The 14,042-nt window shown below is 43.7% G+C and overlaps 1 protein-coding gene across 1 annotated transcript in view; it reads right to left on the bottom strand.

Moving 5' to 3' along the window:
• Positions 1 to 14,042, bottom strand: part of LOC120935601 — a 211,676-nt gene that overhangs the window by 122,851 nt on the left and 74,783 nt on the right. Inside the window, exons 5-6 of the mRNA XM_040347650.1 lie at positions 2,822 to 2,953; positions 79 to 153 (exon numbers count right to left, since the gene is read on the bottom strand). Of these exons, the coding sequence (XP_040203584.1) occupies positions 79 to 153; positions 2,822 to 2,953 (207 nt within the window). The remainder of the gene's footprint in view (positions 1 to 78; positions 154 to 2,821; positions 2,954 to 14,042) is intronic.

Below are 14,042 nucleotides of genomic sequence, written 5' to 3'. Positions count from 1 at the left end.
TAAAAGTAATCAGGTAGATTACTAGTTACCTGCAGGAGGCCAATCGTTACGTAACGGCGTTTATTTAAACGCCATTACTTGCAACACTGCATAAAGGTATACAAAAGATTTATAGATGACATACTGATTGTCTGTAAAGGCAGCCAGGATGACCTAAACAAATTTGTAAAACATATAGGCACAAATTAATATGGAATCAGGTGTACTGTAAATGTACATCAAACAACTATTAACTTTCTAGACCTGGAGATTTTTTCAAATAGAGGGCAGTTGAATAGCAGAAAGCACTTTAAACGCTTAAGCCCCGGAACATTTTGGTGGTCAAAGACTAGGCCACTTTTTGCAATTCTGCACTGCGTCGCTTTAACTGACAATTGCGCGGTTGTGCGACGTGGCTCCCAAACAAAATTTACGTCCTTTTTTTCCCACAAATAGAGCTTTCTTTTGGTGGTATTTGATCACCTCTGCGATTTACAATTTTTGCGCTATAAACAAAAAAATAGCAACAATTTTGAAAAAAAATCTATATTTTTTACTTTTTGCTATAATAAATATCCCCCAAAAATATATAGAAATTTTTTTTTTTCCCACATTTTAGGCCGATACATATTCTACATATTTTTGGTAAAAAAATCGCAATAAGGGTTTATTGATTGGTTTGCACAAAAGTTATAGCATCTACAAAATAGGGGACTGTTTTATGGCATTTTTATTGTTGATTTTTTTACTAGTTATGGCGGCGATCAGCGATTTTTATCGGGACTGCGACATTATGGGGACACATTGGACACTTTTGACACCCTTGTCATTCTTACAGCGATCAGGGCTATAAAAATGCACTGATTATATATGATTAAGTGGGAAAAGGCCCTAGGCGAGGAGATCTCCATGGAACAATGGCAGGTGATCTGGTCTCAAGCAGCAAAAAGTTCGATCTGCACTTTATATAAGGAGAACGCATATAAAATCCTTTACTTCTGGTACATGACACCTGACGTTCTCCACACCATATACCCGACTACCTCAGACCGCTGCTGGCGCTGTCAGCGAGACAAGGGAACCCATATCCATGTTTACTGGAGCTGCCCACTGGTCATCCCTTTTTGGAACTCGGTCCAGCAGTTATTGGGCCGACTTCTAGACAGGACGCTCCCCCTGTGCTCCAAAATTGTACTTATTAGGATTACCTCCACTGAACATCCCAGCACCCTACAAGAAATTGACCCGGCATATCCTCACAGCGGCGCGCTGTCTGGTGGCTTTACACTGGAAGCGCTCCACCCCCCCCCCCCCCCCCCTGAGGCCTTATATGCCAGGATAAAGGATGTGGAATTAATGGAGAAGATGACAGACAGAATGCAGGACAGACTGGAGGCCCACGACAAGGTCTGGGAGCTGTGGCACCGTCGGGAGGAGGCATCCTGACCAGGTAGTTGAACCACACTGGTGACTTCCCATCCCATTCCCTTTCCCCCTTCTTCTCTGCCTTTCTTCTCTTTCCTCACTTTTTTTTTTTTTTTGCTGTTTCCTTTCTCTTCTTATTCTTTTCTCTTCCCGTGAGCCCACTAGTGACTCGAGATTGTTCATTAGTACACTGTTGCACTGAAATGTTTATTTCAGTCCATGCACTTAACTGGTTTATGTAGCTTTTCCTCAGTACGAACTATTCGCTCCCTCGTGAGAGGACACATAGTTGGTCAGACAGAGCTCTGGATATTGTCAAATATGTTAATGGCCACTCCACTAATTGTTGCTTACGAGGATGGTCTTGCTTGTATACATGTATTGAAAATCTCTAAATAAAACTGTTATTGATAAAAAAATGCACTGATTACAGTAAAAATGACATTGGCAGTGAAGAGGTTGTCAGAACATTTGGGGTTAAAAGAATACATATAAAGTCGCACATAATATATGTTTCATAGTATTCCATATACATGGATATGATGAACTGAAGCACAGCCATTTTTCCCTGTTAAAGTTTAAACATAGGTTCTCAGGCATGAATAGACACTGTGGGCCAGATTCATGTAGAATTACGGTGGCGTAACGTATCCCGTTTACGTTACTCCGCAACAAGTTTACAGCGTAAGTGCTTGATTCACAAATCACTTACCTGTAAACTTGCGGCGGCGTAGTGTAAAGCCATCCGGCGCAAGCCCGCCTAATTCAAATGGGGCGTGTACCATTTAAATTATGCGCGTTCCCGCGCCGAACGTACTGCGCATGCTCCGTTTTGAAATTTCCCGCCGTGCTTTGCGCGAAATTACGTCACCCGACATAATGTTTTGAACGGCGACGTGCGTTACGTACTTTCGTATTCCCGGACGACTTACGCAAAAAAAAAAATTGAAATTTGACACGGGAACGATGGCCATACTTTAACATGGGCTGTCAAATTTTACACCACCTAAATAGCAATCGCAACTTTACGACGGGAAAAGCCGACTAGCGACGACATAAGAGAATGCGACGACGAAGCATCCATGGCGCGCACGTGCACGTGAGGACGCGCGTGCTTTAGTAGGTGGGGGGAGTGGACACCTATGGGATTGCTCGGCCGCTGGGAAGGACAGCGCTGGATGAATGCCTGAAGGGATGAGACGCCGGTGTTCACCCCAGCACGCCACACGCCGGGGACCGCTCCAAAGGCAGCATTCCACCGCAGCAGAAGGAGTGAGAGCCTAAAGACACACGCTGTGTACCGCTGCGCTGCCACACCAGGGAGTCTTCAAAACAGCTGGTGAGGAGCAGGGTGGGACGGACGGCACGAGACAGGAGGCGGGACATGCTGTGGACGGACTGAGCTTGCTGGGCTCACATGGAGCAGCTCCAACTCCGGTAACACGGTAACACGGATGACACAGGTAATAAGGCCAGCTCCCAGAGCACAGCCACTCTCCATACAGAGGAAAGGAGGAAGATGGAAGCACGGAGGTAAGGTAGGAGACATCTACAAGGGGAGAAGCAGGATCTGAAAAAGTATTGGCAAGTCTCTAAACCTGGTTAAACCTAAATTTACAAATTGTCATAATAGAAGGTAAATGACTGTGATCCGAATAATGAAAACAAGTTTATTGGTAAATTGCTCTGTAAAGCATTTCAGGAGGTATATCTGAGAGAAGACCCGGATCTGGATCGCTTCCAGGGGGCAAGAAGGGGGTAAAGGTAACCCCATAGAACAAGGTATTTTAAGTACTAACTCTGCACCGCTGGAAAACCCAAAACAAAAACCTATGGGACTGGTAGGACATTGAACGCAATAATACGCAAATTGGTCCCCGAGCCCTATTGAAATCCTGAACTAAGTACCCAGAAAACAAATGCGATACACCTGAGATAAATAGGACACCCCATACATGGGAATATAAGAGTACAGCTAGACATATACATATATACAGAGGGAAAGGGGCTCACGGCTCTCTCCCGTTTTTTTTTTTTTCTTCTTCTTTTTTTTTTTTTTTTTTTCTTTGTCTTGTGACATTGCTGTTAATTCCTTGGCTGGTTGTCCACCTGACTACTATTTTCCCCCGCTTTCATCAGTGCTCTCCCTCCCACGACTACCTACCCGATCTCCACCCTGGTTCTTGGGGTCAACTCAATTGTGGAACTGGGGCAGGTGGAGTGAGAGAAGTGTAAGAGGGGGAGGGGTACCCCCAGCCTTAGAAAAGCATATAGGAATAGAACGGAGGCCCTCCATCTTCCCCCCCTCCTTTTAATATGAAATACGTGGACAAGGTCGTGGGGGAGGTGGTATGAGAGTTATCCCCGTAAGGGCGTTTTAAAAATACAGGGGGTCAAACCAACTAAAAAAGGGAAAAGGAAAAGAGAGGAAGGGGAAGAAAAAGTAGAACAGAAATAGATAAGGGGAGAGGAAACAGGGGGTCAAGCTGGGGAAGAGAATCAGAAGAGGAGGACGAATAATGAACAGGATGGCGAGCAGATCTACAAAAGGGGGACCCCCGAAGACACCAAGTGATAAAGCAGCAACAAGTTCCATTAGATCGTTCATGGTCAAAGAAGACAGCCCACGAACACAAGGAGCAACAAAGCAACAACAGATAAATAAAGATAAGGAAAAAAAAATTGAAAACAGGAAACCTCAGGGCAGAGACTCGAGAGAAATATCTATGGACTCAAGAGAAGGGGCTATAGAAAGCGACGCAGAAAATAGCAGGATGGATGAACAGCGGCCAGCTTTACAGATCCCATCGAGGGGAGAAATGGGAGAGATGTTGCTGAGACTAGAGAATGCGATCAAGGGGGAAATACAGACCCTACGGACGGATCTCGGATTTCTTCTCTCTAGATTGGAGTCAGTGGAGGAGAAGACAGACAAGCAAGAATTAGAATCAAACATCTTAAAAGAGCAAATGGAGCAGATGCAATTACAACAGAGACAGATTATGTACAGACTGGAGGACCAGGAAAACAGAAACCGGAGACAGAACCTGAGAATAAGATTGCTACCAGAAGAGAAAGGGGAGGAACTTAACATAATAATACAAGAAATATTTAACCCCCTATTAGAACGAACACCAGAAGAGCCAATCGGGATAGAAAGAGTGCACAGAGTAGGAAACCCTAAAAGAGCCGAGACAGAGCGCACTAGAGACATCATTGTAAGGTTCCAGCTATATGAAGATAAAGATAAGATCTGGAAGAAATTGAGGGGGGTATCCTTATTAGTGTACAAAGGCATGGAGCTCCAGATCTTCGCGGACCTTGCCCCTGATACATTGGCAAGGAGACGGCTCTTAAAACCACTGTTAAACCAGCTTGTAAGTCAGAGAATAAAGTACAACTGGGGGTTCCCAGCCTGTCTAATAGCAGCAAAGGATGGGAGGTCCGCAACTCTGAGATTTCCCGAAGACCTGAAAGATTTTTGCAATAAATTAGAAATTCAGACCCCTGACCTGCCTGGTTGGGTGTAGAGCTCGGATAGGGGCTGAAAAGGAAAGGGAAAGAATAGGGGGGAAAAAGGAAAAGGGAAGGGAGGGAGAAGAGAGAAAAAAAAGGGGAGAATGGTCCGTGTCCTTCCTAGAGGGTGAGAAAGACCTTTATCCCTATCGCTCGAAGAAAATGAGCGGTAGGAGGCAATCCCAGACCCCACCGGGAGAAATCTGGGCCAGGATATGTTAGCTGGTTCAGAGGTCATTTGGTGGCCAAAAGGGGGGAGGGGGGAGTGGGAGGTGTGGGGGGGTGGGAGGGTGGACGGGGGGGTGCAGGGAGGAGGAGGGAGGGTTTGGAGGGGAGGTGTGGGGGGGCGGGAAGGAGAAGGGGGGGCCCTCACCAGATTGGCCAAAAGGAGAAAGTTTAGAGAGAACGAAAGGTCAGACACAGGGAGGAAGATAAGGAAGAAAATTAAATGCCAGTAGTTAAATGCTTATCCTATAACGTAAAAGGCCTTAATAGTCCGGTCAAGAGGCATAAAATATTAAAGGAACTGAAAAGATATAGAACAGACATAGCATTTCTACAAGAGACCCATCTTACAAGGGAATCCAATATTAGGTTATATTCCCAAGAGCATCCAATCTGGTACTATGGAGATACGATCTCTAAAAGAGCCAGAGGAGTGGCAATAGGGATAGCCAAGGGGACACGTTTTAAACTACTCGACAGATTGACGGACCCAGAAGGGAGGTTTCTTTTTTTAAAGGGGAAAATAGAAGAAATGGAATGCACCCTCGTGAACATATACGCCCCAAATGACCGCCCAACAAAATATATTGTAGAGATCTTGGGAAGGCTAAGCGATTTCAGGGCAGGAAAGGTCATCCTAAGAGGAGAGTTAAATTTCTGTATGGACCCAAAAATGGACAAGACCTCACATATACAGGAAACCAGGAACACACAGATCAGGAAGATAAAAAAAATAGCCTACACAGAAGCCAACTGATCGATGTTTGGAGAATCTCAAATCCTGGACACAGAGACTATACTTTCTATTCACCGGTACATGGAGGTTACTCACGGATCGACTATTTTCTTGTAGACCACAGTATACTGGAGATGGTTGTCGAAACAAGAATTTAAGTAATCACAGTATCCGACCATGCTCCAATTAGTGTATCCCTGAGAATTGCGGGAAATCAGAGGCCGATCCAGATTTGGAGACTCAACCAGGGGTTACTGATGGAGGAAACTAGCTTAACAAGGGTAAAAAAAGACCTAGAAGAATACCTCAGGTTAAACGATACAGAGGGAATATCAACAGCAACATTGTGGGAAGCCCACAAAGCAGTAATTAGAGGGACCCTAATATCAGAAGGAGCTAGGGAAAAAAAGAGAAAAACAGCAAAAGGGAAAAATTAATAAAGGAGATATACGAATTGGAACGAAAACATAAAACAGCGGAAACGAAACGAGAACTATACCAGGACCTGGTGAATAAAAGAAATGAACTTAAAGAACTTATGGATCAGGAAACCAGAAGAGAGTTTAACATTATTGCTAAGGAAAGATATATGTGGGGAAATAAAACAAATAAACACCTTGCCAGGATGGTACAGAAAAAGAAATCCAGGAACTACATTGAGAAGATCAAAAATGAGAAAGGAAAGGAGGTTCACACAACAAAAGAAATTGCAGAAACCTTCAGAACATACTATGAAAAACTGTATGCAGTAGAACAGGCGACCCGACCAGAGGAGGAAAAAAGAGACAAGACTTCAAAATTCCTAGAAGAAGCTGGACTGACAAAAAATAAATCAAAACGACAGGATATTGATGGACCGGCCTATAACAGTTAAAGAAATCCAAACAGCTTTGGCAGGCAGTGCTCCAGGTAAAAGCCCAGGGCCGGACGGCCTTACAGCCCTGTACTATAAAAAATTTAAGGAGATCCTTCTCCCAGTACTTTGCAGATACTTTAATGGTCTTGGAAAAGACTACAGTTTAAGCAGAGAAGCCTCGGGGGCAACTATCACAGTTATCCCCAAGGAAGGCAAAGATATAAAAAGCTGCTCAGGCTATAGACCTATATCTCTGCTAAACGCAGACATTAAATTGTTTTCAAAAGTACTGGCAGAAAGAGTCAAAACAGAGATGGGTAAACTGATCCACCCAGATCAGACGGGGTTCATCAAAGGAAGAGAGGGAAGGGATAACGGAGTTAGAGCCTTGCTGATCCTCCAGAAAATGAGGGAGAATGGGTCCCCAGGTCTATTCCTGTCGATCAATGCTGAGAAGGCATTCGACAGGGTAGACTGGGGACTCATGACACGAACCTTGGAAAATATGGGTTTCGGTCAGAGGATGCTAGAATGGATCGGGGCCCTCTATAGGTCTCCAACGGCCAGGATAAAAATAAATGGTAGCCTATCTGAACCCTTTGTGATGAAGAACGGTACAAGGCAGGGGTGTCCCTTGTCCCCTCTCCTGTTTGTTTTGTCTCTCGAACCTCTACTGGCCAGGGTCCGCAAAGATCCAAACATCGAAGGAGTCAAAATTGAGAAAGAGGAACACAAGTTATCTGAATTTGCGGACGATGTCCTCTTCTACGTAGTGAACCCCATAACATCAATTCCCAAGCTGATGATTCTTTGTGAGCAATATGGGGAAATCTCAAACTTTAAATTAAATCTCTCTAAAACAGAAATCCTGAATGTAAACATCAATAGGATAGAAGAAAGACTATTAAGAACAGTGTTTCAATTCCCGTGGGTGAAGGAACTCAAATACTTAGGGATCCGTCTGGCAAATACAAATAAGAAAATCTACGAGATTAATTATTTACCTTTACTGGACAAAATAAAGGCTGAAATCAAAAGAGTAAAAAATCGACCAATCTCATGGATCGGGAGAATACATTTTTGTAAAATGGTCCTATTACCTAAAATGGTATACAAATTCCAAATGATCCCTATGGCCCTACCAAAGCCCATGCTCAATATGCTTACAAAATTGATTATGAACTACATTTGGAACCATAAGAAACACAGAATCTCCCTACAGACTCTAAAACAACCAAAAAATAAAGGTGGACTTGCTGTACCGGACATAAAAAAATACTACGAAGCAGTTGTCATATCGTGAGTAGTGGAGTGGGCCAGGGCCAACAAAGAAAAAAGGTGGGTCAATCTGGAAAATGCACTATCCAAGGTGAGACTAGACACAATAATATGGAACCCCCCCCCCCCCCCCAATTTAGAAAATTAAGCACGAAAATACACGGGATAACAAAAAACGCACTTAGAATCTGGGACACAGTAAACAAAAAAATGGAGAGGGAATTCAATTCACCCCTTATAGCACTGAAAAACAATGAATATTTTGCACCAGGGAAAACACAAGTGGGAGGAAATTGGATAAAGAAAGAATCGGCACAATTAAGAGATATAATTAAAGATGGACACTTGGTAACATATTTGGAATTAACACAGGAAAAGAGTTTGATGGAAATCAATAAATGGAGATATCAACAACTTAGTCGGTTCGTCCAGAAATTACCAACCCCATTGAGATCAGGGGAACAGTTAACAGAGATGGAAAAATTATGTTTATCGGAAAGCGCTAAAGGTACCATATCAAAGGTATATAGGATGTTAATAGAGACCGACGAGAGGGAGATACCACCATTTATTGAAAAATGGGAGAGGGAACTTAAAACACAGCACGATGGATCCCAATTGAAGAAAATCTTGAAACTGATACACTCCTCAGCAGTAGATAGCCGAACGGCGGAAATAAATTACAAATGCATCGCTAGATGGTATATAACCCCGAACAAATTAAGCAAATTTAAAGAGGGTCAATCAGAAAATTGCTGGAGGGGATGCTAGACCCCAGGTACTATGGCCCACCTATGGCGGGAGTGTCCCAAAGTAAAGACATATTGGGAGAAGATTTTGGAGTTCGTAGAAGAGATTACAAAAAATAAAATAAAAAAAGACCCATGGACGGTGCTATTCCATGGAGGTGAAGTAGGGCTAAGAAAATATAAAGAATCAATGGTCCCACACCTATTGAACGCAGCTAAGAGGCTAATTCCCATAAAATGGCAAGAGACAGAATGCCCTACGATTTGGGAGTGGATCGACGCAGTCGAAGAGACATACACGATGGAAGAACTAAGGGAAGGGCTAGAGGGGAATAGTATAAGTCAAAGTAAGAAATGGGAAGACTGGAGGGCTTTCAAGAGGTCATGGAGTTATGCTGAAAATCTGAGGGCTGACATAGGAGTTCCTGGAGGAACTTTATAAAGAGGCTATATCTGGTGAGGGGGGGGGAGGCTAGGGGAAATTAAATAGGACAGCACATTTTGTACTCTTTCATACATTTAAACTTGAAAAAAAAAAAAAAAACTCAAATAAAATAATGTAAGTGATAAACAAAGGAAAAGGAAAGAAAGGAAAAAAAAGAAAAAAGAAAAAAAGAAATGAGTATAATATAGTCAAAAGCACACCCTTACTAATGATGTAAAACCAAATAGAGACGCTATGTGGGCTGGCATAAACAAGCTGAGCGCTCTAAAGAAACTCTACGAGGTGGAACCTGAAGTAAGGAGGAAAAAAAAAAAAAAAAGAGAATGCGACGAACGCTTGTACCTTCGTGGATCGCCGTAAACAGCTAATTAGCATACCCGACGCGGAAAACGACGCAAACTCCACCCAGCGGGCGCCGAAGTATTGCATCCTAAGATCCGAAGGCGTACGAAGCCTTACGCCTGTCGGATCTTAGCCAAATGCCGTCGTATCTTTGTTTGTGAATTACAAATAAAGATACGACGCGGCAAATTTGAAAGTATGCCAGAGGATCAGCAGATACTCCGGCATACTTTTTCTGTGAATCTGGCCCTGTGTTCACAGGGGGGTGTAGAAACCTTGTATGTGCCATCTCCCAGATCATAAATTAGAAGGCTTGACACTGATGAGATGTGAGATGAAAAGCCTGGCACAGCACGATACAAGCTACACAGTCTGGTCTTTGTACGATGAGACCAAAGGGGCTCATTCACAATCCCGGTGGAATTGTATATCTTAAATAGTATTGTGTCTTTATAATGCCATAACAATATATGTGTATTAGTAGTTCATGTAGTATAACTCGCTAAGCACATATACATACACAAATGTGAGATCACTTGGCATTGAGAATCTATATCTGGGAAGCAAAAGGTTCTCCTGTAAAGATACTTCAAAGGTTTTCACTTGTCTTAAGAATTAAACAGATGTATGAGCTAATGATATGTAAACATTCCCAACCCACAATTCACTAGAAGTGCCAAGATGTCTGACAATTGTTTGACATACAGGACAATTTATGATGGTGCTATACCAAGATAAAGTCAAGGGGGTCGTAAGTCATGATCAACTCTGATTGACCCGAAAATTAGGAATTATTCCTTAGACACCACTGCCCCCAACAGGTTAATATCGGCATGGTTCAAGATGGTCACCCACCAAAACATATTGTCATGTGACATCGCCAGTCATGTGATAGTGATATACACACCCACTTCTTTGGGGAGATAAAAAGTGATTACACAAGACAGGAGGGGGATCTCTGAAAAAGCTTGGTGGGAGAGAGATGGCAAGGCTGATGGGAGCTGAGCTCTGGAGGGCTGATGGCTGGAGCTGCTCTGATCTCTGAAGGAAGCTGGAAGGCAGAGAGTGACCGCAAACATGTAAGGGGTTCACAGAGAATCCTTCATCAGGATTCTCACTTTCCCTTCTCAAGCAGAACTCTTACATACTGGTAAAGTATGATCTGACATCCTCTATGCAATAGGTAGTTTAAACCGATACCAAATGTGGCCACTTATCTTAGCAAGTGTTAATTGGATCTGAGAGATCTTTAACTGGAGTATAAGATTCTTCAGAGGCAATTAAAGAAGTAACAAATAGACGTACTGTATATAGACACTTGTTACATATATCGATCACAATATCATTGTGAGTCCTAGTGAACGGCCTAATGTTGGGATATGTTTAAACAGGTGATGCAGTAGAGATAGCCTTGTGTGTTAAAAATACATTCTTGGCCAAATTACCAAGAACTGTCCACAGGACATCTTGTCCTTGTGTTTTAAGAAGCAGTAGCAAGAGATCTGTTTGTCATTGAGAAGAGATAATACAAGGTCAAGGTTATGTCACTAAAAGGTTTTAACCAGTTAGCAACCGCCCTATAGACGAAATACGTCTACAAGGCGGTTGCTTAACTCTGGGAGGGCGTCAATGTACGTCCTCCCAGAATCGCGCTTCCGCGCGCCCTGTGGGGCGCGCACACGGGAGTCTCCGTGACCGCCGGCTGATCACGGTAAATCGCCGCTGATAGCGGCGATTTACCACGTGATCGCTCCGTCCAATGACGGAGCGATCACTAGTAAACAAACTGGCGTCATGTGATGACGCCGGTTCCTCCCTCTCCTCTCTGTACCGAACGGTACAGTGTGAGAGAGGAGAGGGGAGAGAGCGGAAGCAGCAGCAGCTGCTGCTGCTGCTGCGGGCTGGATCTGTGACACATGTAGTCACAGATCCAGCCATCCATCCATCCCTCCCTGTGCAATACTCTGCAATGCCCCCATACTCTGCAATGCGCCCATACTCTGCAATGCCCCCATACTCTGCAATGCCCCCATACTCTGCAATGCCCCAAAATACTCTGCAATGCCCCGCAATACTCCGCAATGCCCCGCAATACTCCGCAATGCCCCACAATACCCCGCAATACCCCACAATACTCCGCAATACCCCGCAATACTCCGCAATACCCCGAAATACCCCGCAATACCCCGCAATACCCTGCAATACTCCGCAATACCCCACAATACCCCGCAATACTCCGCAATACCCCACAATACCCCACAATACCCCGCAATACTCCGCAATACCCTGCAATACCACACAATACTCTACAATACCCCACAATACTCTACAATACCCCACAATACTCCGCAATACTCCGCAATGCCCCACAATACCCCGCAATATCCCACAATACTCCGCAATACCCCGCAATACTCCGCAATACCCCGCAATACCCCGCAATACCCTGCAATACTCCGCAATACCCCGCAATACCCCGCAATACCCCACAATACCCCGCAATACTCCGCAATACCCTGCAATACCACACAATACTCTACAATACCCCACAATACTCTACAATACCCCACAATACTCCGCAATACCCCACAATACTCCACAATACCCTGCAACGTCGTCTATGGGGATTTTTAAGTAGCAAAGTTTGGCGCCATTCCACAAGCGTGTGCAATTTTGAAGGGTGACATGTTGGGTATCTATTTACTCGGCGTAACTTCATCTTTCACATTTAAGCAAAAGAATGAAGAAAAAATACTAAATTTGCCAAATTTTATAACAGAAACAAAGAAAAATTATTATTTTTTACAGAATTTTCAGTCTTTTTTCTCTTATAGCGCAAAATATAAAAAACCCAACAGTGATTAAATACCACCAAAAGAAAGCTCTATTTGTGTGAAAAAAAGGACGAAAATTTCATTTGGGTACAGTGTTGTTTGACTGAGTAATTGTCATTCAAATTGTGAGAGCACCGAAAGCTGAAAATTGGTCTGGTTATTAAGGGGGTTTACGTGCCCAGTGGTCAAGTGGTTAAATACGCCAAGATGATTTAAATAAGAGCTATGAATATACCTTGTCATATAATGTAAATATCTAAACATTATGTATCTCTATTGTAGAAGCATATCGTATTTGTTTTAACACAAATTGTACCTGATTTTAGTTTTTGCACCATATCTTTAGTTAATAAATATATATATTTTAAATATTCATTTGTATTGCTTGTCCTCAAAATAGCACGGATAAAAGAATTTTGATATCTTGTATGGTAGGAAAATTGTATATCTCCCAAAGCACAGATTTACATATTTTCATAAATATGATAATATTTTATAGTTCAGAATAAACATTCTGACGGTATGTGTAGGCTCTATGCCGAGATACGTCAATGGTTCTGACAGGGTAACCACTAGGTGGCGCTGCAGGGGTTAGGTGTTCCCTAGGAAGTGATTCTTACTTTAGGGGGCATGGCTACATGTGACATGTCACTGATGACCGTTCCCAATCACAGGGAACGGTCATCAGTGACAGTGACAGTGTTTACAAAGGCATTCCCCTGTTCTGCACTTGCCGACCGCAATCGTGGGACTCCCGGGAACATCGAGTACCTGTACGCCAATCTGCCTGCCTGTGCCATTCTGTCAACGTAAATAGTCATGCGGCAGTCAGCAAGTGGTTAAAGCAGAGGTTCACCCAAAAGTGAACCTCCACTTTTCGGAACACTCCCCCCCTCCGGTGTCACATTTGACACCTTTCAGGGGGAGGGGGTGCGGATACCTGTATAAAACAGGTATTTGCACCACTTCCTCGTATAAACTCCCACGGGAGTCTGGACCCTCCGTGTCACCCCCCCCCCCCCCTTGTGTTCTGGGAAACACTCGGCTCCCAGAACACAATGGGGACCAGTGGGAACGGTGCAGCACGACTCGTTCATGCGCAGTAGGGAACCGGGCAGTGAAGCTGCAGCGCTTCACTTCCCGATTGCCTCACCGAGGATGGGGGAAGCCGAAAGCGAGCTACCACCCGGATTCGACTGCCGACGTCGCAGACGACCTGGACAGGTAAGTGTCCATTTTTTAAAAGTCAGCAGCTGCTGTATTTGTAGCTGCTGGCTTTTAAAACATTTTTTTTTCAGGTGAACCACCGATTTAAGGATACATAGCGTAATGGTTACATCCCTTTCAGCAGCTGCCATCATCCCCAGTGGAAAAGAGCTATACCCAAAGGCCAATTCATCAGAATTAGGCATAATTGTGACCTGAAGGGAGACTATCTCACACAAATAAGCGTCCTAATCGAAAGATTTGTGGACAAGGGTTATGAAAGGAGAGAATTGGAGCGCACCAGAGACAAAGTAGAAAGTCTGAATATAGATATTATGCTACAAGAAAAAACAATGAAAAAGGCAGAGAGAAATCAAGTGCCATTTGTGACAGGCATCAACACTGAGTACAGAGTCCTAGAGGGAATTGTAAAGAGAAATTGGTCAATTAT

This window comes from Rana temporaria, chromosome 4 (genome assembly GCF_905171775.1).
Source record: "Rana temporaria chromosome 4, aRanTem1.1, whole genome shotgun sequence".
In the NCBI taxonomy this organism is placed as follows: domain Eukaryota; kingdom Metazoa; phylum Chordata; class Amphibia; order Anura; family Ranidae; genus Rana; species Rana temporaria.
The sequence above is the reverse complement of the archived record's forward strand: the minus strand, read 5'-3'. Positions and strand labels throughout refer to the sequence as shown.